A 27039-nucleotide genomic window follows, 5' to 3' on the forward strand; every position below is an offset into this window, starting at 1 on the left:
CAGGTATTGTTAAAAATATCTGAATTCACACAAAAAACCCTAAAATTTTGATTCCACAGCCTTTTCAGGGTGGAGCTTATCTCCAGAAAGAAGGAAATGACTTAATATAAGACAGAAGGCCATAGGTGCTGTACTGGGATGAGTATATGTTTAATTATCAGTAGACAGCTTCTTATCTCATGTTCACATACTTGTGGTGAAAAGTTTGGGCCATGATTTTCCTCTTTCTTACATTAGTTTAAATCAGGATTAATCCAGCTGAGGTCAGTGGCATTACATGGGTACAAAAATAGCACAAATGAGAGGAAAAGGCCAAGTGTTTCTAACTTTTTAGAGGATAGGGACTATATCCTTTCACTTTTAGATTAAATTCACAGTGTGTAACAGAGCATTGTTTTGACTATGAAACCAATGCTCAAGTTGATGCATTGCTGTGGAACTTGCTGGGTGGAGGTCAAATTCATAGCCGGAGAACCTTCTTCTTATCCAAGTTATGGGAGAGGATGTTCTTGTACTCATTTAAAGTGATCCTTTGCACCAATTTTAATGTATTCAAGTATAAATGGGACTTGTTGACTTGGTACAAATGCAAAGGAAGGCATGTCCTTTTACTTTTTCTTGCCTGCAGTGCAGATCATGTATTATTGTTCTGATCTCAGGGACAAGATTGTCATACTACTAGTTGTGCATATTTTTCACCAACTTTTCCACCACCTTTTTGGTGGAAGGAGTTGTGGGAAGTTTTAATTCTGCAGGACAGAAGAAACAACCTCAGATGGCTTTGGCCCCTTGATGAGTTGAAGAATATATGTTTTTGTGGAGTTTACCTTCCAGGGTGGATAGAAATAGATGAATTAAAAAAAAAAACAGATTCTTTTAACTTAAATAGGGTTTTTTGATTTTATTTGTTATAAATGTTTTTAGAAATAAACAGGTTTAAAATGACATCTGAATTGAATACAAAATATGTTAAGGCCTAAATTTATTATAATCTCTTAAAACATTTAAATAAAAAAAAGCTGAATCCATGAGCCTCTATCAAAAATCTTGAGTTAAAGGCTGCTTTTCTATATAGAGAGATTTTTTCCCCAATTCTAACTTCTGAGGTCAAGCTTTATAAATATGGCAAAATAGGTCCAGTACTGTATTAAGGGCTTGTTTTGTTTAATAAAAATAAATTATATATACTGTTTTGTGTGTTTAATTAAATTCCAGTTACCATCCAATGCAGCTTGATACAAATCATGCACAAAAAGTTAATTATCTAGTAAATAAGTAATGTATCATTCACCATTTTCTAACATACTAAAAATGTACAATTAATACAAATCTAAAAATATTAAGCTATATAATTGCTTAAATAAATGTATATAGTTATAGCGTACCCTAGGATATACCAAATCTAATGTAAAGGCTCTATTTACGTGTAAATCAACATGTTTAATGTTTATATCAAGCAATGAAAATGCACTTTTTTAACAAAATTCCTGAGTACAAATGGAAAAAGTTGATTAAAATCAATTTAAATCAAGACTTTCCACATGCTGATTTAAAATAACCCTATTTAAATCAGTCCATCCAGATTTAATACCCAAAGGTAGAAATTCAGTCAATATCATATCTTTTAGAGAGAGGAAAATTATTTACCTGTTACTCTGGTTCTCTGAAGAATCTAGTTTCATACTTGCCCATCTTTTCAGAATAAGGCTAAGCTTTATTTGTCATTTATATTTCAGTATAATTTATGCTTATAAATTAAGGAGTTTCTTGCTTTCTGTTAATCAGAGACCTTTAAGGGAACATTCTGGAAGGCACTGATACACCAGTGGTTAATTGGTGTACAAAACATCCCTACTTGTGGTTTAAAAGGTTGAAACTCAGGCAGGATCTCTTTCTTTCTCTCTTTTTCCAATCTCGTGGAGGAAGCCTGAGACCCAGTCCAGTCAAATTACACACTGAGAAACCAAATTACAGGTAAGGAATTTCCCCTTACGCTAATCAAGTGGTTTGCCAAAAAAACAAAACAAAACCCTTCCAAAACCCCCCTCAAACTCTGACACTTATCTAGGTTCAAATTGTTCCCTCTGAAGAGCTATCTGTCCCATGAGAGGGAATGAGGAGAAAAAAAGGTTTGGTTTTCTGCTCTTTGGTTTATAGTTAAAACAAAACAAACAAAAAAACCAGTCTCTGTACAGTCTTATTCTGTCTGGGGTCAACGTACTCATCAAACTCCTTTATTAGATGTTTGGGCATTATTCCTGGCAACAGTGTCTCACCACTTGCGCTTTTTCTTCAGTGAGATGGTAAAAAAGCTTTACCTTTGTTTGTTTTTTGCATCTGTTATCCCCCATGGTCAACTCTATATACAGACTCAATTCTTGCTTCCATTCTTTTGCAAAGCTTTTTGTCTGGAAATCCAGTATTTCCAGTAGTTTTGAGTCCTCTATGCTGCCTATTTGCTCTGGTTCTAGGTGTTGTTTTGTTTGCCTGTTAATCACACTCTTTTCCTTGCTGTAGGTCTCACTAGACCAGTAGTTCTCAACCTGTTTACCATTGTGGACTGCATTCAATGCATTCAACCTATTTACTATTTTGGGCTGCATTCAATACTACCTGTATGGCTCTGAGGATGTCACAGCTGTGTGCTGATTGGGCTGCAAGCAGTCCACCGGTCACAGGTTGACAACCACTGCACTAGACTAACTGCTGTGAATGTATACCAGGTGCTGGATAATAATATAAAAGTACTCCATGCTTGTAAAACTAAACTGGCTCCTTATTCAGTGAACTATTTACAGAGTTTCTGCAACGGCATTCCAGTCATGTGCAGATTGACTGACTTTCCTGATGCCTCGTCTAAACTCTTCCCTCCTGCAAATTATGCTCATTCATCCAAGTTCCATTCAGGTTGCCACACGGTCTAAGTGATTCTCCCTGGAAAGAAAACAAAATGGGCTTGATATCTTTCATCAGGTATATTGGACATGGTCCTTGGGATCAGACACTCTGACAGTTCACATCCCATTTATCTTAGTGATACAGTGGGAATATTTATGGAAATCTGAGATTATGCAGAATCATTAGAAAAGTTTATTTATAATCCTGACTGCTGCCAGACGCTATAGAAATGGGTATAGATTATATGGCACATTGAAGAAGTCCGTGAAGTACAGCAGGAGAAAATGCCTCTTTGCTAGTGGTAGTTAGAGCGAGTTCTGGGTCAGCGAGTTTTGTTGCCTCACAACTAACTGCAGGCCTCTAAACCAGCTGTGTCTAGAGTGAGACTTTGAACTTGAGCCAAGCTCTCTCAAATTGGCAGCAAAAAGGCTACCTTTGTTCAGCTGGGTTACTGGACATTGACCAGAGGGGGGTATCCTGTGGTGATAAGCAAGAATTTCAGGAACAGCTTTGTCTCTTCCGCAGATAGCAACCCATGTAAATGCCACAACATAAATGAAATCATCCGTCATCTACATCGGGCGGAACAGGGAGTGAGTTGGAGTGCAGCAATTTCTAGCCTCAGAGAATTGGGGACAAATGGAGCAGGGCCCAGCCTAAAACATCTAAATAAGTTCCTAGTGGAGGCTTGTCTTTAAAACATTCCCATTTTACCATCCTCGGACAGTTCTTATGTTTTGCAGATGGGTGGCAGACTTTTTTCCCCCTCCAACTTTAATCATTACCATTTGATCTTACATGTGTTCCCAGGCTCTCTCTAGGATCATGCTAGGAATAATACTGGTTTTAGGGAAGAAGGCAATTCATTTATCTTTTCCTGGACAATTTTTCTCATCAGGGTTCTTTACAGATATAAAACTGAAGCTAATATACAGTGAAAATAATGGTTCCTGGAATATCTTGTATTCAAGAACAAACAGGCACACAATACCAGCGAAGTCGGTCATAAGCCTGGGCTGAGAATGAGTACAAGGTCTCATATTAGAAGAATGTTGAGCGAAGGTGAAGATTGCCATAATAGAAAACAAGTGGTGTCACAAAAACAAAAATCCAATACTTATTGTAGCATATTGGGAATTCTGATCTCATACACAGACATGTTTCAGTGATCAGAATTCTTATGATACGAAGCCCTAATTCTGGGTATCCCCTTTCCATCTTGTCCTATCTCATCCATTGGCAGATATCTGGACCCAGTTGTATAATAACCGTTCCCATATTGATGAATGAAGAGAAACAGATTTTTAAGGGATTTGTCTGATTCAATTAAGGGGATGGGTACCAGAAAGAGAACACAGATGGAACACACTGATTGAGTGAGGTCTCGGAGTACTGTTCCTTCCATAGTAGCAGACCTATTCTGTTTTTGACAATCTGTGTCTGTTTGTGTTTTTTGTAGTTATTATGAAAACCCTATTGGCACTATCCCAGAGAGAAATTCTCTTGTCCTGGGTCTAACAAAGTTTCTGATCTCTACATGCACTATCTGCCAAGGGAGAGATGAACATTAAGCCTTACATGGCAGAAGACGTATTAGATGAGTAGCTCCTATACCCAGTAATATCTCACTAAACATAAGGCAATTTGTTGGGCTGGTAATCAACTTCTTTGCATTTGGAAAGAGTAAATAAAGTGGCTCTGTATCCGGACCTGGGATGTGAGGTGGTGAATGACATTGTGCAAAGCTGGGTAGGGTCCCTACTATAAGTCTTCCCATCTTTTCCACTTCTCCCCAGGGAAATACAAAGGACAGGAATGAGAGAGTTGCAGTAATACTGTTTATGCTGCTATGGCTCTCAAACTTGATTAACTTATCATTGGAAATTTTGAGGTCTCTGTCTCACAGAGGAGGTCTGCTATTGCAAGACAAGTCCTCCATTGGGACTAGACAAGTTAAAATGAATATTTGGAAGAAGCGATTATTCTCGTGTACCCCCAAAAAGAAATCAAATAAAACTTATTCTGCTGGGTGATAAAAAGCCCATAGTTTAACTAGTTTAATCAGTGAAACATAGCCTTGAATGGTCATAGCCCAGGAGAGCTTTATTGTGTCCAAGCAAAAAAGGTCAAGGAGATGTCCCTATACTTCCTGTCCATTAAAGTAGGCCTCCCAGCGTTTACTAACCCTGATCAGATGAGGTGTTTTTTTTTTTTTTTTTTTTTTTGAAGCTGAGGGCTTTCTGTAACACGTAGTACTGTGCTTCTAATACAGACAGGTAGTTCTCACAACTTTCATAGCATTCATTCAGTAATAGTCTCAAGTTGCAATGGGGGAGGTTTAGGTTGGATATTAGGAAAAACTTTTTCACTTGGGAGGGTGGTGAAGCACTGGAATGCGTTACCTAGGATGGTGGTGGAATCTCCTTCCTTTGAGGTTTTTAAGGTCAGGCTTGACAAAGCGCTGGCTGGGATGATTTAGTTGGGGATTGGTCCTGCTTTGAGTGGGGGGTTGGACTAGATGACCTCCTGAGGTCTCTTCCAACTCTGATATTCTATGGTTCCCTAAATAAACTCAAGAAATACTCTTCCTTTGGTTAAGCATCAAAGGGTAGGTCTACACTTATGGTGGTGTGTAGAGTACAGATATAAATAAGTGATATAAATAACAGTGTAAAGACAGTGAGGCACTGCTTAGGTGAGAAGAGTATAGACACACCAGACCCCTAAGGTGTGTGTATATATATATACCTTACATGTCTCTCTACACCCCCAAGCAGTGCCTTCCATGCTGACACGACTATTTTTAGCAGTGTAGTGTCCCACTGTCAGAGCTTTTCCTTTCTGCAGTGGAAGATTCCAGCAGTAGGAAAAGGCTCTGGCAGGAGGGAGGCAGTGGTGAAAGGCTCCAGCAGCTGGAGCCTTTCACCGTAGCCTCCCTTCTGCCAGAGCTTTTCACTGCCATGTGTCGCTACACACTGCAATGTGGACACAGCCTACCTTTTTCTGTAGCATGTAGCTACATGGACCCTAAATATCACTGCAAGTGTAGGCAAGACCAAAGTCCAGTCTTTAGGAGCACTGTCAATCTCGGGGAAGAGTAGTCATGTCTCCCGTATTCAGATCTGTTAGATAGCCATTAGTTCACCAAGTTCCATATATTGGTCATCCAGTCTCAGCCAATGACATTTCCTTTATTTGGCAGAAGTCTTCTAAGAGCCTTAGTGCCCAGGGGAAGATGGAGGAGATATTTATATAAGATCTACCTCAGGTTGGATGTCCATAATTAAAGAATGATCTTGCTTCCCACCCTGGAGGCACATTGCTATGAACATTCCATTTTAATGGATCTGTAGATCTTAGCATGAAGAAGAATAGGAAAATTTACTCATGCTTATCTGAAAATTTCCTTTCCTTAAGTAATAATATCCACAGATCTGTCCCACCCTGGAGACAAATGGATCATCCAGAATAGTGATGGAAACTGACATCCAAGGATATGGGTTTTGTTATCATTCAGTGGAATTTACCATTCTCTGCATCAGAAGAAATTGTGTTTTTCCTCAAAGTATATTTAAAACAATCTGTACTTTTAAGAAAGTAGATTTGAATTTTCCTGGCTGTGGAAGTTATCTCAACTGGAGGAAATTCAGGAGCTGGGGCATTCCCCTTCTGCCAGTGACTTACAGGTCTAATTCTGTCTCTATGCTGCAAACAGGCTGACATTGTAATAGATCTGTGAACTTATTACTTAAAGAAAGGAAATTTTCAGATAAACATGGATAAATTTTCCTATTCTTTTACTTAACTCCAGACTTCATTTCCCTTGTATATACTTGTGGTCTGTTTCCATATACAGATTTTCTTTCAGGGACTCCTGCTTTTTGTCTCTAATTAATTGCTTTGGGAAGCCCTATCATACCACTTAAACTTAATTCTCATTTTTTGAGGTTTACTAAAATTACTCACTCTCTTTCCCTAAACTCGATTTTTTTCTGAAACTGTTTTTCTGAAGAACTTTATATGCTGTGCTATTGCTTTGTTACTCTTTTCTTTCTACCATTGACGTGATTGTTGACTCTCTCCATCCATCACTCTCTTCCACCCTTCAATCTTTTGCCTCTCTCTCCCATTTCAAAATCCACCCTGCCGATCTTCAGCCCTGGCTCATCCTCAACGTCTGCTTCCTTTGCTCCAGCTCGCACACTGTGGAGTGATTTCGGTGGAAATCCTGTGATCAGTCTGACTTCTCCACTACATATTTGTTCTCTATTTCAGTTCTGCCATCTTCCTAGCTGATTGTATCTCTCACCCACAATCCCCTCTGCTTTTTTGCTACCTTTGGCCCTATCCTTAAACCCTCTGCTCCTCCTGCCTCCACTTCTCTCTCTCTCTCAGATTTCTTCCAAGAGAAAATTTACAAAATATGATATAACCTTCACCCTCCCCTCAGCGTGCCTTCTCCTTTACTCCTACAAATCTTGCATCCGTCACAGATGCAGAAGTTTATTTGCTTTCCTCCACTTGTCGCAATGACCTCATCCCACTCCTGATCTCCCTTTTGCCCACTCGCAATTCCCCCCCCGCCAATTCTTCTTCTCCTTAACTGCTCTGTTTCTTCTGGCTCTTTCCCCTTCACAATACAAGCATTCTCTAGTCTTTCCAATCTTGGGGGAAAAAACCCAGCCAATTACCACCCTATCTTTCTTCTCCCTTTCATCTCTAAACTCATTGAATGCACTGTCTACAAGTGCTATCTGGAGTCCCTCCTCCAATGCCATCCTAAATCCTCTCTCTAATCCAGCTTCCTTCCCTTGCATTCCGCTCTTGCCAAAATGTCTAATTACCTCTTCCTAGCTAAAGCTCAGGACCAGTACTTCATTCTCATCTTTCTTGACCTGTCAGCCGCCTTCAACACATTTAACCATGTTCTTCTTGAAATCTTGTCTTCTGTGACTGTTCTCTCTTGGTTCTCCTCTTACCTCTCTAATCACACATTCAGTGTCCTTTGGAGGATGTTGTTATTCTTCCAGCTTTCTGTTGGGGTCCCACAGGGTTCTGTCCTTGGTTCCCTGTTTTTTTCCCCTCTGCACCTTGTATCTTGCAAACCTCATCTGCAAACACAAATTCAACTACCCTCTACATGTGATGACTCTCAGATCTGCTTCTCTATTCCAGCACCTATCCCCTTTTGTTCAAACTAAAATGTGGGCCTATTTCTCTGACATCTCCTTATGGATGTCTAGCTTGTGGCTCAAGCTGAACATGGCTAAAACAAGAGGTATTATCTTTTCCCCCAAACCTTCCCGCTAATTCTTTCTCCATTATTGTGGACAACACCATCAACTTGCCTGTCACTTAGGCCTGTAACCCGGGCATCACCTTGACTCGTCCGTTGTCCACGTCCTCACATCCAGGCTACGTCTCAGTCTCTAAAAATGGTCTTTCTTATCCACCCGCACAGTTAAAACTCTTCTCTAAGCTACTTGGTATGCTAAGCACAAGGTGGGATATTAGTTGATGTCTGCTACAGACTACCAAAACACACTAGGAAAAAGGATAACCAACTCTTTACGCACCTATCTTTTAATGTGTAGGGATAAAAAAGCTGTATGATGATGGGGGACTTCAGTTGGAGTGACATATGCTGGAGGTGATGTGCTGCTGGTTTTAATACATCCTTGGAATTTGAAAAGGCTATAGATGACAATTTCCTAACTCAGAAAGTGTTGCATCCACGATGGGGGAATTCTGTCTTTGACCTCATCTTGACAGATAAAGAGAAACTGATCACATAGCTAAAAATTAATCGTAGCACAGGTACAAGTGATCAGGACTGGGTTATATTTATAATGTGCAATCAGAATAAACTCCAGACCAGTGATATGTATACTTGGTGCTTTAAAAGGGCCAATTTCACAAGGCTGAAAACAGTTATAAATCAAATCAGCTGGAAGGAAGAAATTAATCAGAAAAATGTGACTGATAATGAGGAATTGTTTAAGAACACTTTATGAGCTGCCCAAAAGGCACATTTGAAGAAGAAAATGGAAGAAAAGGGAAATTGACAGTAATGAATATAAATCAAAAGCTAGGAACTGTAAAAATTTGATAAGAAAAGCAAAGGAACATAAGGAGAAATTTATGGCCAGCAGAGTTAAGGACAATAAGGAATTATTAAAGTATATTAGGAAAAAAAAGAGTCTTAACAATGGTATTGGTCCATTAGTAGATGGAAATGGTAGAATTATCAATAATAATGCAGAAAAAGCAATAAACATTCAATAAATATTTCTTTTATGTATTTGGGGAAAAACAGATGATGTAATCATATCATACGGTAACATTCTTTCCATTCACTATTATTTCAGAAGGATGTTAAACAGCAGACACTAATGTTAGACACATTTAAGTTAGCAAGTCAGATAACTTGCATCCAGGAGTTTTAAAAGAGCTGGCTGAGGATCTCACTGGACTGTTAATGTTGATTTTCAGTAAGTCCTGGAACACTGGGGATGACCAGAAAACTAGAAGAAAGCTAATGTTCTTCTTCGAATGGTGTCCGTGTGGGTGCTCCACTCTAGGTGTCTGTGCGTGCCTGCGCCGGAGATCGGAGATTTTTCGCAGCAGTACTTGGTTGGGGGAAGGGCGTGTGCAGGAGCTGTCTCATGCAGCCATTGGAGCCTCTTCTAGCCTCTTGTTCCTTCAGTTCCATCTGCAACCGAGGACGATTGAGAAGGACCTCTGTGGCAGTGCTAGCCTTGATACTTTCTGAAAGAAAGAAAAACATTACATAGTATCTTAGTATTAGTCTATACATAGTTACATAGTTTAGTTAGTTCCTCTTAAAGGCTTTTTTTCTTAAAATAAAAAATAGAAAATAAATTCTTTATTTAGTTCTCAGTTTAGGAATAGCTCTACAGTTTACCATTCCATTTAACTTCCCGCCCTCATCTATCCAGCAGGTTCGGGGAGGGACTTAACTGTAGTCATTCCGGGCTCAACAGGATTTAAAAAGTGTGACTTATGCCGTGAACTGATGCCGGTCTCTGATGCCACGCATCCTGAGAAACTCATATCTCCCAGAAATGCATACACTGCAGCAACTTGAAGTCAAGAGCAAGATGTGATAGGGATTTCTGTTTGAAAATGCTTATGATGGAGAAATCCCTCCAACCTCTGCAAGAGACGTCCTCCGGGGAGTCTCATAAAGCAAGATCCCTAAGCAGTGATAAGGCTCTGACTTCCAGAATTGTCAGGAAGCGAGCCTTGACCTCTTGAACAAGGGACTCTCACAAAAAGAGAGCTTCCCCAGTGAGGTCTTTACCCTCCATGCTCAACTCATCTAGAGAGAGAGCACTTATGAGGCACTGGGCTCCTCCAGCACCATTCCTCAGCGGACCTCTGCTGAGCCTCAACACATGGCACTGGAGTCGAGATGTCAAGCCTCCTCCATGGCACGGACAACCCCACTGCGGAGCGTGGCACAGGCATTGGCACCGCAATCAATGCTACCGGCACCGACTTACAACTCAATGCTGGCTAACAAGCTGAACCCAGCACCGGTCAGCGCTCCAAGGGCAGCACCCAAGGCAGTACCAGCGCAGCTCCTAGACCACAGTGACATAGAGGTTTCCTCTGCACTGCAGTCACTACTGCTCGGCACTGAACACTCCCTGAGCTACATACCACGGTACTGTCCTTCATCTCCTGCACCGATCTCCATGCATAGCGACGAGGAAGGAGACGTGCAGGACAACTGCTTCTCCTCCCAACATTTATCACCATCACAGATGAGACCGACAGGGAAGGTTACAAAGCCTAAGCCTCTTTCCTTCGAGCATTCTCAGCCCTGGTATGCACAACACTGGCCTTACCCATTACCACCTTACCCCATGCAATGGTCACAGTGGGTCCTTGGGCCACATACCAGAACCCATATTCTGGCCCCCCTTCTCCAACCAGAAGGAGATTCAGAGTACCTCCATCCTTGCCACACAGAGAAACCTCTGACCTCCCTGAGACAGAGATAGACGAGGAAGAGATACTATCACAGGCAGACGTGGATGATACACCACCTGCCCCACACTCATCTTCCGCACCAGAGGAAGCGGTGATATTGTCTACCCCAATGGCACCAGATGACCTCAAACAGTTCCAAGAAATCTTCAAAAGAGTAGCAAACAACCAAGCCGCTCCACACCACAAGATAAAGACCACAAGAGACTGGACCTCTTTGGGTGTAAAGTTTATTCCTCAGCCATCCTTCTGTTCAGAGTTGCCAACTTTTCTCTACTAGCAAATTACGACTACTTTAATTATAGTAAAATACAAGAACTCTTGGAAGACCTCCCTGAGCACAAACGTCCTCAACTCACCACCCTTATTAATGAGGGTCAGGTAATAGCCTGCACAGCGCTGCAAGCCTCAATGGATGTAGCGGACACATCTGCCTGAACAACCGCAACAGCTGTGGTTATGAGAAGAGCATCATGGCTGCAAGCTTCGGGGATTCCGAAAGAACTGCAGCTAAAAGTAGAGAACCTTCCCTTCGATAGGGATAAATTATTCTCGTGCTCCATACCACGAAGGACTCCTGAGTGACGCTGCACACACTAGACATACGCTCACCTCCTAATAAATGTCCACGGTTTATACGATACCAGAGGTCATGAGACACCTCATTTAACCGTTGTCAACCGTGGTACTTCATTCAGAACAGAACCAAACAACAGGCTCAGAGGCGATGTGCTCTGCAGAACCAGGCCTCGTCTAACCTCCCATCTACATCAAAGCCACAATTTTGAAGTATTGGTTGAGGGTATGCATGACCTCCCACACCTCTAGCGCCAACGGATACCCCATCCCATGCTTTTGGTCACCGTCTACATCCATTTTACCATGCCTGGGCTGCTATAACAACAGACCAATGGGTATTGGAGATCATAAAATCTGGCTATACCATCCCTTTCACAAACATCCCCCCTCCCCTCCCATGTCTCTCCTCAGGGACCCCTCTCATGAGCACCTCCTGCAACAGGAAGTAGACCACCTCCTACTGCTGGGTGCTGTAGAACCAGTACCACACCAATACCGAGGGAAGGGTTTTTATTCCAAATATTTCCTGAGAGAGAAGAAAGGAGGGGGATGGAGACCAATCTTAGATCTCCAAAAACTCAACAGGTTCATACGTAACCACAGGTTCAAAATGGTCACTCTGGCCACAATAATCCCAGCGCTAGACGAGGGGGGCTGGTTTGCAGCCCTCAACCTCCAAGATGCATACTTCCATATTACAATACATCCTGCCCACAGATTATTCCTGCGGTTCACAGTAGGACCCAACCATTACCAGTACAGAGTTCTTCTTTTTGGCCTATCCATTGCTCCCCGAGTATTCTCAAAAACACTTGCGGTAGTAGCAGTACATTTACGACACAAAGGAGTCATAATCTTCCCCTGTTTAGACGATTGCCTACTCACGGGTGCCAACCGACAAGAAATGGCATACACGGTGAAGACCACAATAGACTTACACCAGCTAGGTCTACAGAGAAACGGAAAGAAGTCCACCCTACGACCAACTCAGCGCTTAGAGTTTATCAGAGCCGACCTAGACTCCATACAAGCCAAGGCAATATTACCAAACCACAGATTCACTACATTGGTCAATCTTGTTTCCACAGTGACCATCAGCCCACAAACTTCAGCGAGGACATGCCTTCAGATTCTGGGGCATATGGCAGCTGTGATTTTCATAGTAAAGTATGCCAGACTCCATATGCGCTGTCTGCCGTACTGGTTGAGCACGGTCTATGCACCCAGCAAACACACTCTCAACAGAAGAGTGACACTACCACCAAGGGTCATCCTCTCACTACAGTGGTGGACACAACCAGGGAATGTATGCTCAGGGATTCCCTTTCAAAAAAACCCCCATCAGTGACTATCACAACAGATGCCTTCCTAATAGGCTGGGGTGCCCACGTAGGTCACCACACTATACAAGGCAAATGGTCCACGACAGAAACCCAACTACACATCAATCTCCTGGAACTCCGCGTGGTACACAATGCATGCCACCACTTCCTCCCACTTATACGGAAGAACTCAATCTGTATTCTCACCAACAATACAGCATGCATGTTTTACATCAGTCACCAAGGGGGTGCCCGGTCTCACTCGCTATGGGTAGAAGCCATGAACTTATGGAACTTGTGCATCCGCAACAATATAAACATCACAGCATCATACCTACCGGGATGCCAAAACACTACATCCGACACGCTCAGCAGGCACTTCTCAGAGGAACACGAGTGGGAAATCTATGACAGTGTTCTCAGCACGATATCCCGAAAATGGGGTCACCCAGTAATCGACCTGTTAGCCTCAGTGACAAATCACAAATGTCCACTCTTTTACTCGAGAGCAGGCCTGGCGCTGGGATCATTAGGGGATGCCCTCCTCATCCCGTGGAACGCGTCACTCATGTACGCCTTCCTGCTGATCCCACTGGTCATCTGCAAGAAATGTCTCGACAGAGCATACATCATTCTCATTGCCCCCACGTGGCCCAGACAGACTTAGTTTCCATACCTGTCACGCCTAGCAGTCGGTGCCCCACAACCGCTGCCCTTATGAACGGACCTCCTGTCCCAGAACAAGGGCCTAACACTCCATCCAAACCCAGCGAAGCTCCATCTGAAAGCGTGGCTTCTGTGTGGTTCCAACCTGGAGAACTGAACTGCTCGGAGAAAGTAAAACCGATATTACTAAATAGCCATCGCCTCACCACTAGGAATACTTACCGCCGCAAGTGGAGAAGATTCTCCCTTTGGTGTCAGCAAAAACAGCTGGACGCGACAAAGGCGCCTCTATCTATGATCCTAGACTACCTACTCGAACTGAAAGAAATGGGGTTAGCCGTAAGTTCTATCAAAGTACACCTGGTTGCCCTCCACAAGCAGATAGAATGGGCTTCAATATTTGCTTATGTGACTACATGGCTCTTTCTTACAGGTATACAGAACATGTACCCAGAAGTATGTCAACCTACGCCACCATGGGATCTCAATCATGTGCTCAAATGTCTCACAAGACCACCCTTTGAACCTCTAGCAACCTGCTCTCTCCTACATATGTCAGTGAAGGTCATGTTCCTGGTGGCAATCACATCTGCAAGACGCGGCAGCGAAATAGGGGCGTTAATGGCTGAACCACCATACACGGTATTTACCAAAGACAACATCATGTTACATCCTCACCGAAAATTCTTGCCCAAAGTGGCTACACGTTTTCATATTAACCAAACCATACACTCACCTGCCTTCTAGCTCAAGCCACATAAGGATTCTTGAGAAGCAACGTTAGACATGCTAGATGTCAGACAGGCTGTAGCCTTTTACTTGGACATGCTAAACCCTTTCGCAAGTCACCAAGACTATTCGTCTGTACAACAGAGCGCTCCAAAGGCTCTACAATATTGACCCAGAGACTCTCCAGATGGGTCTCCTCCTGTATCCAAACTTGCTACCACCTACATAACAAAGAACCCCCATGGGCATCAGATCCCACTCAACACGAGCCATGGCGACATTGATTGCATTCTTGAACGATGTCCCCTTAATAGACATTTGTAGAGCTGCAACCTGGACATCAGAGTACACTTTCGCAAAGCATTATGCTATCACCCAAGGCCTTATCTCCAATTCTATCGTTGGCCTCACAGTGCTCTCATCAAACACTTTTATATAACTCTGAAGCGCTGCCACCCCTGGTGGGGCACTGCTCTACAAGCACCTAGAGTGGACTACCCACAGTGACACCACTTCAAGAAGAAAAAGTTACTCACCTTGTGCAGTAACGATGGTTCTCCGAGATGTGTTTCCCTGTTTGTGCTCCACTACCCACCCTCCTCTCCTCTACTTCAGATTTAACACAGCTGAGCTATGCGGTAGAGAAGGAATGGAAGGGATGGTCGGGGGTGTGCGTTACAAGAGGCGCCAACGGCTGTACAAGTTTGCTCCTGCACACACCCTTCCCCGACCGAGTACTGCTGTGAAAAATCTCCGGCACAGGGAAGAACTGACCTCTAGAGTGGAGCACCCACAGGGGGACACACCTTGAAGAACCATTATTACTGCACAAGGTGAGTAACTTCTTCTTGTGCTATATTTGGAAAGGGTAAACAGGATGACCTGGGTATGTGAGGCATGTCAGTCTGACATCAATCCTAAGCAAAATAATGGAGTGACTGATACAGGACTCAACTAATAGAGAATTAAAGGAGGATAATAAAATTAATGCCAATCAGTATGGGTTTATAGGAAAATAGAGCCTGGCAAACTAACTTTATATATATATTTTTGATGAGATTACAAGTTTGGTTGATAAAGGTAATAGTGTTGATGTAATATACTTAGACTTGTAGAAGGCATTTGACTTGGTACCACATACAGTTCTGATTCAAAAAACTAGAATGATATAAAATTAAGGTGGCACACATTAAATGGATTAATAACTGGCTAATGGATCTCAAAATATATTTGTAAATGGGGAATCATCATTGAATGAGTGTGTGTGTTTCTAGTGGAGTTCTGCAGTGGTTGGTTCTTGGCCCTGTGGTATTTAACATTTTTTGTCAATGACCTGGAAGGAAACATAAAATCATCACTGATAAAGTTTGCAGATGACACAAAAAGTGGGGTAGTGGTAATTAATGAAGAGGACTAGTCACTAATACAGAGCACTCTGAATTGCTTGGTAAGTTGGGTGCAAGCAAACAATATGTGTTTTAATACGGGTAAATGTAGGAACAAAGAGTGCAGGCCATACTTACAGGTTGGGGGACCCTATCCTGGTAAGTAGTGACTCTGAAAAAGATTTGGGAGTCATGATAGATAATTAGCTGAACATGTGCTCCTAGAGCAATACGTGGTAAAAGGGCTAATGCAATCCTTGCATACATAAACAGGGGAATCTCAAGTAAGAATAGAGAGTTTATTTTACCTCTGTATTTGGCACTGATGCAACTGCTGATGGAATACTGACAATTCTGGTGTCCACAATTCAAGAAGAATGTAGCTAAATTGGAGAGTGTTCAGAGGAGAGCCATGAAAATGTGTAAAGGATACAGTCAAAGAGCTCAATCTGTTCAGCTAACAAAGAGAAAGCTAAGGGGTAACTCTATTACAGTCTATAACTACCTACATGGGGAGCAATATTTGATAATGTGCTCTTCAGTCTGGAAAAGAAAAGTATTACATGATCCAATGGCTGGAAGTTGGAGCTTGACAAATTCAGATTGGATAAAGGCATACATTTTTAACAGTGAGGGTAATTAACCACTGGAACAATTTACAACGGGTCATGGTGAATTCTCCATCACTGCCAATTTTTAAATCAAGATTGCTCTAGGAATTATTTTCCGGAAGTTTTATGACCTGTGTTATACAGAAGTCTGCTCTAGATGATCATAATGATCCTTTCTGGCCTTCAAATCTGTAATTCTAGGTTCTACCATAATACAAATAATAAATAGTTTAAGCAGTGGAATTAAGAATGCCTGAAATATTATTCTTAACTAATGATATATTATCCTATCCTAAAAACCTGAGAGAAAAATTGTCATAATGAGAGGAAAAATCTATTTGCAGGAAAAATATAAAGCAATCAAGGAGATATGGGATATTTGAGAAACAATATAATGAGTAGACAATGTGTATTTTGTGCTAATCATTTTTTTAATTCTGGCATTAGCTAAAAATCATTTGTCATCTGTAAGACATTAAGTTTGTGGCCTGATCTTCTTATTAAAATGCACTGTCTCTTTGTGATTTTTGGGGTCATATAGTTTCTCGCTGTTTTAAATTACTGTGATTTATTATGGCTGTTAAATCATCCTCAGATGGACTGTGGTACAAGGGGACAATAATGTGACATTGTGCAATTATAAAATTACTTTATAATATGAAACCTCATACCATGGTGCTTAGCAATCCTTTAATACCCATCAGAGTGGTAACAAAACATAGATAAAAATTACCATTTTCCAGATTTTGAAGATATGCTGTTCTTTGGAACAGGGCCTGTCTTTATATGTTCAGCTAACACAATGGGGGCTTGATCCTATTTGAGGTCTCTGGACACTACTTTAATATAAATAATATAATTGGCTTTCCTTTCCCCAATAAGTGGGTGTTGTTTGAGAAAGGCTGGGGTAACGGAAAATGAATAAAGTGTTCTTTTGGAATTTAGAGCTACCCATCACCACTGTAGGAGAAGCAGGCACTGAGAGAGGTTACATTAAAGTTTATGTTGGATTTTAGACAATGTGGTTTCACCTAATTTATTTGTAAACCCCTGATGGTACAATATGAAATAATGTTGTACTTAAATAGTATCTGAGCTTCTATTTATATATATAAAAAAGCATCAACTTTTTAAAGGAAACTGCTCTTCAAAAAATAACAATTTGAATTTGTTGCTGTATGGTACCTTGGCTCATTTTCAGTAATGTTTTGGTGAGTAGTGACCACTTTATCAGTAGCTGGTGAAAGACAGATCTGAAGGTAGTGTGAACTATACAGGTACTTTAATAGAAATAAGTATGATATTAGATACTTAGATACTAGATATTAGGTTAGATACTAGATATTAGGTTAGTTACTTTAAAAAAGATATTAGTTATTATTATTAATATTAGTTAGATATTAGATACTTAGATACTAGATATTAGGTTAGATACTTTTAAAAAAAAAAGAAAAGGAGTACTTGTGGCACCTTAGAGACTAACAAATTTATCTGAGCATAAGTTTTCGTGAGCTACAGCTCACTGCATCCGATGAAGTGAGCTGTAGCTCACGAAAGCTTATGCTCAAATAAATTTGTTAGTTTCTAAGGTGCCACAAGTACTCCTTTTCTTTTTGCGGATACAGACTAACATGGTTGCTACTCTGAAACCTGGTTAGATACTGCACACCTATTTTAGCTGATAGATCTAGTAAACAGGTTATCAAGTATCAGACGGGTAACCATGTTAGTCTGGATCTGTAAAAGCGGCAGAGTCCTATGGCACCTTATAGACTAACAGACGAATTGGAGTATAAGCTTTTGTGGGTGACTACCCAGCATCCGACGAAGTGGGTATTCACCCACGAAAGCTTATACTCCAATACGTCTGTTAGTCTACAAGGTGCCACAGGACTCTTTGCCGCTTAAATAGGTTATGTCATCCTTCAGTAGTACAGAGTCTGCATTTCAGTCATTTGGAACTGCTGGGAGGCATTTGTAGGCTCAACAGTCCCTGTTACTCAGATGGTTCCATGCCAATGTGTATGTTTCCCAAGGAAAACATGGATCTATACCCACTGCAGGGGAATAATATTTATACAGTATGCGTTAAGGTGTTTTTGTTTAGGCTTGGAGAAAAGAGATGGTTACAGCAAACAGAATTCATTCCAGTTCTAAGAAAACTAGTTTGATATCTTCTTTGAGATCTTGATATTCTTCAGTTCCCAGAACAAGTTAATTTTGTGTTCATGTACTTTTCCAGTCATGGATTCAGACTTTCATATTGTAGTCTGTACCTGTATGTTTTGGTTATGGTATGTGACAACTGTATTCTAGCAGTAAGTTTGTTAGCACTTAAAGTGGAACATTCTGGTATACGTCTGGAGTTGTGCCCGAGAATCTGGTAACAAAAGTTACTGACTAAATATGTTACATTTCAGACACTAATCCAGATAACTCACTCAATAGAATAAAGCTAATCCATTCCTTGTTAGAAATGCTGCCCGCAGTCTCTGAAGGATGTAACAAATACCCCATGCCTAAGCTCTGCAGGGTTCCTCACTGCCTGAAAGTGAAGAACAACGGGAGTTCGACTGGGAGGTTCTGAGGCAGGAGGAGCAAGGATTTATTTTCCCTTCCAGAAGGCAGAGGGAGTAACTTGAGGTGAATCATACTAAATGAGAACTTCTCGGTTTTCTAAATTCTGGATCTGCGGCAAATGTAATAGAAAGACAGGATCGGGTTTCGAGTGTGGCAGTCAGAGCAGACGTGGAGTGCTGGCGTATAACAGCAAATCTTTTAACTGAAGAAATTCCATTGGCTCTGAAAATAAACTGGGGAACAAACCTGTTCTGAGAGGATAGACCAAATTACCCGAGAGGAGTTTCCATTCTGTAATTTTGTTAGCAATCTTTTTCATTTTGACAGTCTTTATATTTGGTTATTTTTTATTTTATTTTTATTTTTAATTACAAGACCAGTGGTTACTCAGGGGTATTTTTGTTAATCAGTTTGGGCACCACATGGAAGACTTTGAATTTAAAGTGATATATCAGGTCAGTATTCTATGTGTGTACTTTGTATTTTTGCATTTGTTATTTTTTCAGTTCTATAGACTAAATCAAGGAGACGCTCAGGATAATTCAGGAAAAGTGCCCTTTGCAGGGTTAGATTCCATAGTTTAAAAGGTACACAAAAATGTTGCTGTTTGACTGGGAAAGTTTTAGGCCTCTGAAGAAAGCAAACATTGAGGTATATCCTAGAAGGCAGGATGCCCAGGACAGAATAGGTACAAATGAGAATTTGCAGCTCACACGTATTCTTTGGTAACAATCTGGAAGAGTCAAGACCGTGATTCAGCAAAACATATACACACATGCTTGAAGGTTAAGCATCTTTTTGACCAGGAGTGGATTTAAGCACTTGTTTAGGTGCTTTGCTAAAAATGATGTCCAGGTGCTCATGCCTACAATGACTACAGTAAGTACACCCCTCTGAAATAGGTCATCTCACTATGATCTGTATAGCAATTTACTGCAGACTTTTCCTAGGCCAGCAATACAATTTATTCAGGTTTGGTGAAGAGTATATGAGAAGGGAAGAGAAAATTCACTCTCTGTTCTGGGAGTAGGGTAGAAGTTTGCTATGCAGCCCCAGCCCCTCTCCTGTGGCTCCCAGTCCAATCTATATACTGTATTCAAGTTCTGCATTTCTTCCTTCATCACCTCTTTGTAAGCCTATATGCTATTGACACAAAGACCCTCTTTGCAATATTCAGGCAGTGCAGAGGATTCTCCTGAACCGCGACTCTGGTAGCAAGTCTCATTTTAAGCAGTGTGGAGGGCCTTATGTAGGCCTTCTTCACCGGGATGAATTTCACCCACTAAAATACTATAAATAGGCTTAATTTACCCCCCCCAAAATCATACATCCAGATGTAACTAATTGTTATAGTGCTTATTACCACAGAGGCATTATGAAATCTCATTACCTATTTTTTAATACTTATTGGCTAATAAGACAGGACAGTGGTGGATTAATAGGAGTTTGATACTGCACTGTTCCATAAGTGTTCAACTGACAGCAGCAACAAAAAATGTAAGTGAGGGGTTTAGTAACTAATGAAAAAAATTGTGGGCTTTGTTTACATTTCCTTTGATCACTTTTTAAAACAAACATGCTTTCAACACTGGCCATCCAACTGGTCTATCTTACTTAATAGAATGTTTTCTTATTGGGTAGGATCCAAAGTCCTGTAATAGTCTAAACAATACTGTGGTCCATTGTTTATTTATCTGTTTATTTATTACTGTTTACAAAAATATTCACCACCAGTTTTAATCTGGCCTAGGTTAATTTTGTGCCGAATTAATAAGCATCTCATGGCTGTTATTTAGCCTGTGTGAAAAGAGATCATGGTGGTCTGTGTGAGGCAGTTGTGACTTGCAGGTGTACTGCAACAGACTGAACTTTGTCTTGGCCCACATGACAAGGTCAGAGTTACAAAAGGTTGTACCTTGTCGCAAACTAGGGATCAGTATCCACTGACTCCAGTTGCTTCTATTATTGTCTGAGTTCAGCTCCCAGTGAACAAGAGTCCATATCATGAAATTGCCACCAAATTTTTGGCACTAATTGACAGCCACCTTAGCAGTCTTTACAGAAAGGACAATGATTGGGGATGGACACGGGCACTGAATACTCTCAGCCCTAGAGGTCTTCCCTTCAGGGCAACTTTCCACATTGTGGAAAGTCTGCTGTACCACTGTCCATACTGTTGTATGTATCTTATGGAGGAACTCATTCTCCATTGGTCACTCTCTACGCTTTTTCATGAGCACTAGATTCACTGAGATATTTGTTTAAAGTTTTCATTTTAACTAGAGAATATTATTTTCAAATGAAAAACATAATGAACAAGAATTTATTGAAATCTTTTCCTTCTTGTTTTCTAAGCCCTTTTTTTATTGGGGTGGAGGATTAGGGAATTTGTAGAATTTTAGATAGGAGGGCTTTTTATATTCTTGCAGTGTTTCAAACTCTCACAATATTTTTTTAAAGGTTCTCTTGAATTTCTCATTTCTGCCTACCAACTTTTGAAGTTTTGCCCTTATCTAGTATGCTCACCACCTCCTACTACTCACTGTCAATGGAACTAAACCACAGACTGCTCTCAGAGAGATCACCACAATGTCTTCTTAACCTTTATAGATAAAAGTGAGGCTTTCACCAACAAAATGGACGATCTCTCCTATTGTTTCCAATGGGGCTGCAGCCAGACTGCTGTATGAGGGCCAAATGGAGGTAGGAGAATGTGGGGGTGCAGTGAATGACACTGGTGGTGGTCGGGAAAGAGAACACGAAAAAGGAGTGAGCTAGGTAACTAAAGAACTGAAGGAATGCTGGAAGGCCCAGGGACAGACTGAGGGGGAAGCAGCAGAGGGGGAGAATGAGATAGGTAGCAGACTGATGAGAATATGAGGGGGAAGTAAATTAGGAGGGTAGATGGGAGACAGACGGCTAGAGGAGCAGGTAGGGAGTACATGAGTAAGACATCTACCTATCCTGTCTAGAGACGGGTAGGACAGCAACTCCCTGCAACTCAAGGGTTAGGAGAGGGTGAGATAAGTGTCATCTGAGCAGTGAATAAAGAGGGGGTGTGTATGGGGGGGTGTTGAATTCTGACCCTGAGATGATCACAGATGGCTTCCGCAAAAGGTGAAGAAAAATCAGAAAGCAGGTAAAAAATGTGATTAAAAATCATGATTTTAAGCCAATTTAATTTTTGAAGTATTTTATTTTGGTTTTAGTTCATGATTTTTGAATGCTTGGAGTTAGTCATACTGCTCTGGCCCTAGGCCAGATATTTCTGGGTGAAATATTGCATTCCAAGTATATAGAGTGTTGTGCAGTTTTAATTAAAACAGATTTATAAATAAGATTGTAAGTAAGAATAATTTCTAATTTCTGTGTTTAATAAGAAATAAAGGGGGAAAAGACAGAAAATAGAGGATTAAATTCATTAGACAACTTTTAAGGAAATAACTTTTCTTGTCCAAAAAGCTAAAGGATACTAATAGATGTAAAATTTTCAAACATTTCTGCACTTTTGATAACAAGCTATTTTCAAACTTTCATACTAATTTGAAAACTGGATATACTTTAGATTTCTCATTGTATGAAATAAATCCTAAATAAGCTTTGTTGTGAGAATATATGTTATATCTTCTTGTAAAAATAAGATACTAGATGTGATGGGTAGTGGAGTTTCACAAACAATACATTGCACACAGCACAGATGCATTTGTGTACACATACCCCCCACATGTTATTTTACTACTCTTCTAATGAAATATTGGTGATGACAAATTCAGATAGTAAAAATCTGAACCCCAGCTGGGTGATATATTTTAAAGTACTGATTACTATTCCATCACTGCTACTTTGACATAAAGGGGTCATTATTTTACCCTCTTATAACTATAGAAGCACTTTACTGCTTTTTGGAGCATCTACAGACTGAAAAAAAGATTGTCTTAATTTCCTCCCACTTCACAGATGAGATGTTAGCAAACTTTTTCCCCATTGTATGTTTAGATATGTCTGATTATAGTTCTAATCTTTTTTAGGGGGAGGAGATGGCCCAAGATACTGCTGTCCCTAAATTGAGCTTTCAGTATTGGCTGGATAAGGCTGTTGAGTGGGGTCAAACCACCACTTTGGAATCCCAGCAAGATGTCTGCCTTCACTTGCCTAAATTACAGGAGTTTCTACAGCAGATTTATGAATCCTTGAAACATATGGTAAGTAATTTAACAGGAAGAATGAACTGTTTTGAAGACTGCCTCAAACAATCTGAACCCCACGTTCCGACAAAACCAGAAAGTGAATGGTAGCAGAGAGGCTTGTGGTATTGACCTAATGTATTGCTGGATCAGAGAGGCAAATTGGGGAAACAGCCACAGGTAATGCAAACAGGAATGTGTTTCCTGTGTCCCTGATTTATTGTGAAAGGAGCTTTTTCTTCTTGATTGGTTATGTTGTCACATGAGATTTCCTAGCCAATTGAGTAGACTCTTTTAAAAACTCTTTAAAATAAACACAAATTTGATTCTTGTTGTCAGGTCATAAATTGGATTATTTAAAGGCCTTTACATGCAAAATTGTAACTGATCCCTTAAATCCTAAAGAGTCTGTTGACATGCTAAACCTAGTGCTGTGGCATATATAGTGATTTCCAGTACTACGGTCAGATCACTGGCAAATGTTACTAACTATTCTGGTTAGTGATTTGAGTATTGTATTTAATCTTTTTTTTTTCTTTTTGGTCAGGTAAACTTTAGGTGTTTTTTTTTTTTTTTGTAACTTTTGTGTGCATTGATTCATCATAGCAGTTTTCAATAATACAGTATCAAGTTGTGAGGTTAAAATGCTCTTCACCTCATGTAAAGATTAACAAAAAAGAAAAGTATTAATTTTTTTCTGAAGTTAAAGTGCAGTTTTCAAAATGATTTTTAAGTGTTGAGAATTTTTTGTGTCTGTATGTATATTTTAAGAATAGATATATTTTTATATGAGAATAAAAATAAAATCTGTTTTTTTTTTTAATGTTGCTACTTCGGTGAGTACTTTCTGAGGTTTGGCCTCAAATGGACCTTCTGTATATGGCCCCAGAAAGTCTAGGACCAGCCCCAATCTGAGACAAATCTGAGGAATTTATTGCAGCAGCAGGAGATGGGTTATTGTTTCTGCTACTTGCACATTATCTCAGCACACTACCATTTTTAAAGCCTTCATTTATTAGACAGTAAAGCTACAAATACTGAAAAATAAGGCTGATTGCATACGGGTCTATATAAACCCCACTATCTACTACTTTTTATAGTGAAGCTGCTTTCTATTTGGTTAAATGTTCCTTGTTTTTTTGGTAAGTTCAGTGTCTGTCAAATTTTATGTTGTGACTGCCTCGTTATGATGTAATTTGCCATGCAGTAAGCAGAGGTAGTAATATGTAAATACTTATCTTTATGCCATAACTTCTATTAGTTTCTTCACAAACTCCATGGCATAATGTAAGAAAACTGTAGGGATCAACAGACTACTTTAATTGTATTTTGCTACGAGGAAATTTGTGTTGTTTACACATATTATAGCCTTTCATGACTACTCCACATAAGGAAAATGAAGTTAATTTTCCAACATAATTAAACATTACCCTAAGGGAAATATAGTTGAGGTTTAGCTGACCTGGATGAAGTATGATGTGGCCTGAAAGCTTTGCTTTTATTAAATATCTGAAGGACTTCTGCTCCCCAGTGTGTACCTTTAGCAAAACAAATAATAATGTAATTTACAGTTTTCTAGGTAATTAATGATGATCAAGTATTTCTGGTGTTCAGTACATTGTTTTTGTTTACAGAATTCCACTACTGCAATTCAGAGGTTCCCTTTAATTGGTCAGTTACTAGGAAGACTTTGTTGGAATCCCTTTGTTGTAGGATATGGTAAGAACTTGAAACTAGCGTTCTGCAAGAGTTTCTAGCATTTCCCTTTCAAATTGTATCTTTTAAATTTCTGGGCACATTCTTTGGTAGTTCATAAAAACATGATGATGCAGATAATTTGTTTTGAATTATGTTATTGATCAGAAACTATAGTAATTGTTCCATAATCTCACCTCTGTTCTAAAATCCATCCACTCCCTCTTCCCTTGAATAAGTAAGAGGTTCTTCGAGACTTCTGCAAGGTAAGGGGTCTCAGTGATCACCTGCCTCTTTTTTTCTCAGAACCTTTCCCAAAGTGCTTGAATTAATCCTTCCTGTCTGTAAAATTTTATCAGGAGGCTCTCACCTCTCCTCGCAGCAGTTATTTAAAAATCCTTTGTAGGGTTTCTGGAAGCCTAACTCTCAGACTTCTTCCACTATTCCCAGAGACTTGTTTGGGGAAATTGCAAAATCTCTTCTTAGTAAAAGAATCTCTATGTTGTTGGCACTGTCCTTCCCCTCTTCAGAAGGATGAATTGAAAGCTGACAGGTGTGGAGGAGCACATAGTTTGAACAGAGACATCCGTTAGGGGATGATCTATTAATGGAGTTTCTCTATATCCTAGTAAGGAGAAGAGGATGGAAGATGATAAAATACGGGTAGTGGTCTCCGGGCGGCTGGAGCAGACGCTGCTCAGTGGTCCCCGGCAGCTTGTGCCACTGGGCCCCCCTCCAGCAGCGCCCTCCGCCCGCCTTCTCTCCCCTCCGCCCCATGATTTAGTCAGGGGTATTTATAGTATAAGTCATAGATGGGTCATGGGCCGTGAATTTTTGTTTATTGCCCATGACCTGTCTGTGACTTTTACTAAAAATACCCATGACTAAATCATAGCCTTAATAATGGGGGATTTCAACTATCCCCATATTGACTGGGTACATGTCACCTCAGGACAGGATGCAGAGATAAAGTTTCTTGACACCTTAAATGACTGGTTGTTGGAGCAGCTAGTCCCGAAACCCACAAGAGGAGAGGTAATTCTTGATTTAGTCCTAAATGGGGCACAAGATCTGGTCCAAGAGGTGAATGTAGCTGAACCACTTGGTAATAGTGACCATAACATAATAAAATTTAACATTCCTGTAGGGGGGAAAACACCAAAGCAGCCCACCATGGTAGCATTTAATTTCAGAGAAGGGAACTACAGAAACATGAAGAAGTCAGTTAAACAGAAATTAAAAGGTACAGTTGCCAAAAGAGAAATCCCTTCAAGCTGCATGGAAACTTTTTAAAGACACCGTAACAAGTTGCTCAATTTAAATGGATACACCAAATTAAAAAACATAGTAAGAGGACCAAAAAAGTGCCACCATGGCAAAACAACAAAGTAAAAGAAGCAGTTAGAGGCAAAAAGCCTCTTTTAAAAAGTGGAAGTTAAATCCTATTGAGAAAAATAGAGAGGAGCATAAACTCTGGCAAGAGAAATGTACAAATATAATTCGGAAGGCCAACAAAGAATTTGAGGAACAGTTATCCAAAGACTCAAAAAGTAATAGCAAACAATTTTTAAGTACATTAGAAGCAGGAAGCCTGCTAAACAACTAGTGGGGCCACTGGACAATTGAGATGCTAAGAGAGCACAAAAGAATAGGGCCATTGCATAGAAACTAAATGAATTCTTTGCATCGGTCTCCACGGCTGAGGATGTGAGGGAGATTCCCAAACCTGAGCCTTTCTTTTTAGGTGACAAATCTCAGGAACTGTCCCAGATTGAGGTGTCATTAGAGGAGGCTTTGGAACAAATTGATAAATTAAACAGTAATAAGTTACCAGTACCAAGTGGTATTCACCCAAGAGTTCTGAAGGAACTCAAATATGAAATTGCAGAACTACTAACTGGTATGTAACCTATCATTTAAATCCACTTTTGTACCAGATGACTGGAGAATAGCTAATATGATACCAATTTTTTAAAAAGGCTCCGGAGGCGATCCCAGCAATTACAGGCTGGTAAGCCTAACTTTGGTACCAGGCAAATTGGTTGAAACTATAATAAAGAACAGAATTATCAGACACATAAATGAACACGATATGTTGGGGAAGAGTCAACATGGTTTTTGTAAAAGGAAATCATGCCTCCCCAATCTACTAGAATTCTCTGAGAGGGTCAACAAGCATGTGGACAGGGGGGATCCAGTGGATATAGTGTATTTAGATTTTCAGAAAGCCTTTGATAAGGTCCCTCACCGAAAGCTGTTAAGCAAAGTAAGCTATCACGGGATAAGAGGGAAGGTTTTGTCATGGATCGGTAACTGGATCAAAGATGGGAACCAAAGGGTAGGAATAAATGGTCTGTTTTAAGAATGGAGAGAG

The 27039-nt window shown here is 40.4% G+C and overlaps 1 protein-coding gene across 12 annotated transcripts in view; it reads left to right on the plus strand.

Annotated features, from left to right (window-relative positions):
- FANCC (FA complementation group C) overlaps positions 1-27039 on the plus strand; it is a 153267-nt gene that overhangs the window by 11692 nt on the left and 114536 nt on the right. For 8 of the 12 annotated variants that reach the window (XM_043547096.1, XM_043547094.1, XM_043547099.1 and 5 more), the window contains 2 exons: positions 22815-22988; positions 24605-24689. In XM_043547096.1, coding sequence (XP_043403031.1) covers positions 22815-22988; positions 24605-24689 — 259 coding nt within the window. Of the gene's footprint in view, positions 1-21396; positions 21490-22814; positions 22989-24604; positions 24690-27039 lie in introns of those variants that run through there. The other 4 variants (XM_037901717.2, XM_043547101.1, XM_043547093.1 and 1 more) reach the window with 3 other exon arrangements.

The sequence above is a fragment of the Chelonia mydas genome, chromosome 5 (genome assembly GCF_015237465.2).
Source record: "Chelonia mydas isolate rCheMyd1 chromosome 5, rCheMyd1.pri.v2, whole genome shotgun sequence".
Taxonomy (NCBI): Eukaryota; Metazoa; Chordata; order Testudines; family Cheloniidae; genus Chelonia; species Chelonia mydas.